Source organism: Zingiber officinale, chromosome 5B, assembly GCF_018446385.1.
Source record: "Zingiber officinale cultivar Zhangliang chromosome 5B, Zo_v1.1, whole genome shotgun sequence".
NCBI classification, from domain to species: Eukaryota; Viridiplantae; Streptophyta; class Magnoliopsida; order Zingiberales; family Zingiberaceae; genus Zingiber; species Zingiber officinale.
The window spans coordinates 135,629,228-135,631,573 of NC_055995.1; the positions used below are offsets into that span (position 1 = coordinate 135,629,228).

Here is a 2,346-nt window from a genome sequence, read left to right on the forward strand (position 1 = left end):
GAAAATTGTTACCCAGAAGGCCAGAACCCTCATAGGATCAGATCAGGAGCTGCAGTACTGGAAGATGTTAAGAGATTGTTGTTGTTGTTGTTATTGTTGTTGTGGTCTATGAATGAGACAAAACCCAACAAATGACCATTTAGAGAGGTTGTATATGTTTAGATGGTTTGTAGTTGAAGGATAATTAAGGTGGAAGTGATTCATCATCTTATAATCGCAAATTGATCATGCTTTCTGGGATGTGGAAAAATAACAATTTATCATGTTTTTCAATGGCATGCTAATTTTACCTTGTAAAATTTTTTCATCCATTGTAGAAGCTGAGGGGAATTGTTAGCCCGTACAAGTATTCGTACTCTCCGTATCATCTACTATGTTGTTGTGGCTTTAAGATTCAATTATGATGTATTATTGAAAATTTTTTCTTTAATGGATAATATAACTGAGAATGTTGACTATCCCCGATAAGCACAAATCTACCTGCATCGTGTACAATATAATCTTGTGCCAAATTCTAACATACGATCTTTAAAATTAAATGTTCGTATGTAATGCACCATGGACATCTTAAATCGAATAAAATGAGTGCTATAGTCCTTTTATTCAAACAGGAAATATGAAATACGAGTAGTGTTCGAAGAGATTAAACCCTAGATCTACCACCACTTCAATTGCAACCCCACCCTACAAGGCTAGATAAGACATGTCTAATCATGTTCAACTAGCGTAGTTGCACATCGCAAAGCTGCAGACTGCCCTTTCGGTGCCCTTCATGGGGCACATAGACCCACACTTGCCGCAATGCTCATTATCGGTCAGTAGGTCGACGCATGCGCCGCCACAGCAAGACTTGTTGAACGCGCAGCGCTGCCCGCAGCCGCCGCAGTTGTGTACGTCGCTCTGCAGATCAGCACCTTGGCACATGTCTCCCTCGACCGCCAGGTGGCTTATCCCCCGAAGACCTTGCTTGGCCTCTGCCGAAGCCAGTGCGAATGCTACTAACGCGAGGAGGAGAACGATGACCTTCATGATTCAGTTTAACTCGCTATCTTGTTGATTCTCAAAGCCCACGGGAGGGTTTGAATTTATAGAGCGGTTTGAATAGGGAAGGAGAGGACAAAATATGAAAGTGAGTGATTATTCCATTCAATTATTCTGGCATTCTATTAAATTAGAATCTAACTGTTAATTCTAATTTGTATTTATTGCTTGTAATATATATGATATATGTTATTTCCATTTATAATTCCTTCAAATGTAATTTAAATATATTTATTTTGTTTCGGGAGGAATGAATTAATTGGTTCCAACCATGTATAATTAAATGCGGTAATATTTAGATTCTACGGGATTCCTTTTTTTCTCTCAATTTTTAATGTACGCTATTTTAAAAAATCAACTATGTTAAGACCGTTTATGTTATGGAACAAACTTTTGTTACCCGGCGTACTCCTCTCTCGAGATTGGCCGAAGAAATGAGGATAAGTCAAGTATTATTTGGCTTATCCATGGAATTTCAAGCAGAAGAGAAAAAAATTCACTAGTTTGTCCCATTTGGCATGGGAGGTATTGGAAAGATCTTTTAGATTTACACTCTTTATCGACTAGGATTGAGTGTGTAATTATTTTTTATTAATTAAATTTAGTTGTTTAGTTATCATATTTCTATAATAATAATTTTTATATATTTATTGGATTATTTCTAGTACTATTGATTTTGTAAATTCTATTTTTGTATAATTAATGTCAGCCATAACTTTGTAAATAATTTCATCTCTTAATCTAATCCTAATATACTGTTGTTACTATTGGGAGTGTATTCAATCTTAGATTCTTAATTACTTTTTGTGGATTTTAAAAGTCTAATAAATGTATTCAATTAGATTTTTATAAACTCCATAGAAATTTAATGATATTCAAATTATATTTTTTTTATAGAGTTTTAAAAAATCATGTGTTATTGAAAAATTTAATTTATGGATCCTAGGATTATAATAGACTCCAGTCCAACCAATAAAAATTTAATTTATGATATTTATTAATATTTATCTTTAGCCTCACAATTAATTTATGGATCATTTCCGTGAGCACCTATTGGCCTATATTTTTTCTCTTTATTTTCAATTTCATTGTTTTAAATGGAAATTATTTTGATTTGATAGTCAATTTAAAATCAAACCAAATTTAATTCAAATTTGATTACAATGATTTAAAGTATTTTTTAAGAAAATTTTAATTTTTTGCCATTTTTTCCTCTCCCACGTACGCCGCCAGCAACTTCCACCGCCGGCCTTTCTCTCTTTTCCCTTTTCCCTCAGCAACCTACTCCTTTCTTCTCTAATAGAT

At 33.7% G+C, this 2,346-nt stretch overlaps 1 protein-coding gene across 1 annotated transcript; it reads right to left on the bottom strand.

The window, feature by feature from the left end:
- Positions 1 to 717: 717 nt before the first annotated feature.
- On the bottom strand, positions 718 to 1,029 carry LOC121987090 (protein STIG1-like). The gene has a single exon (XM_042540993.1). It carries the CDS (start codon positions 1,027 to 1,029, stop codon positions 718 to 720), a length of 312 nt encoding a protein of 103 aa, XP_042396927.1.
- Between the last annotated feature and the right edge of the window lie 1,317 nt (positions 1,030 to 2,346).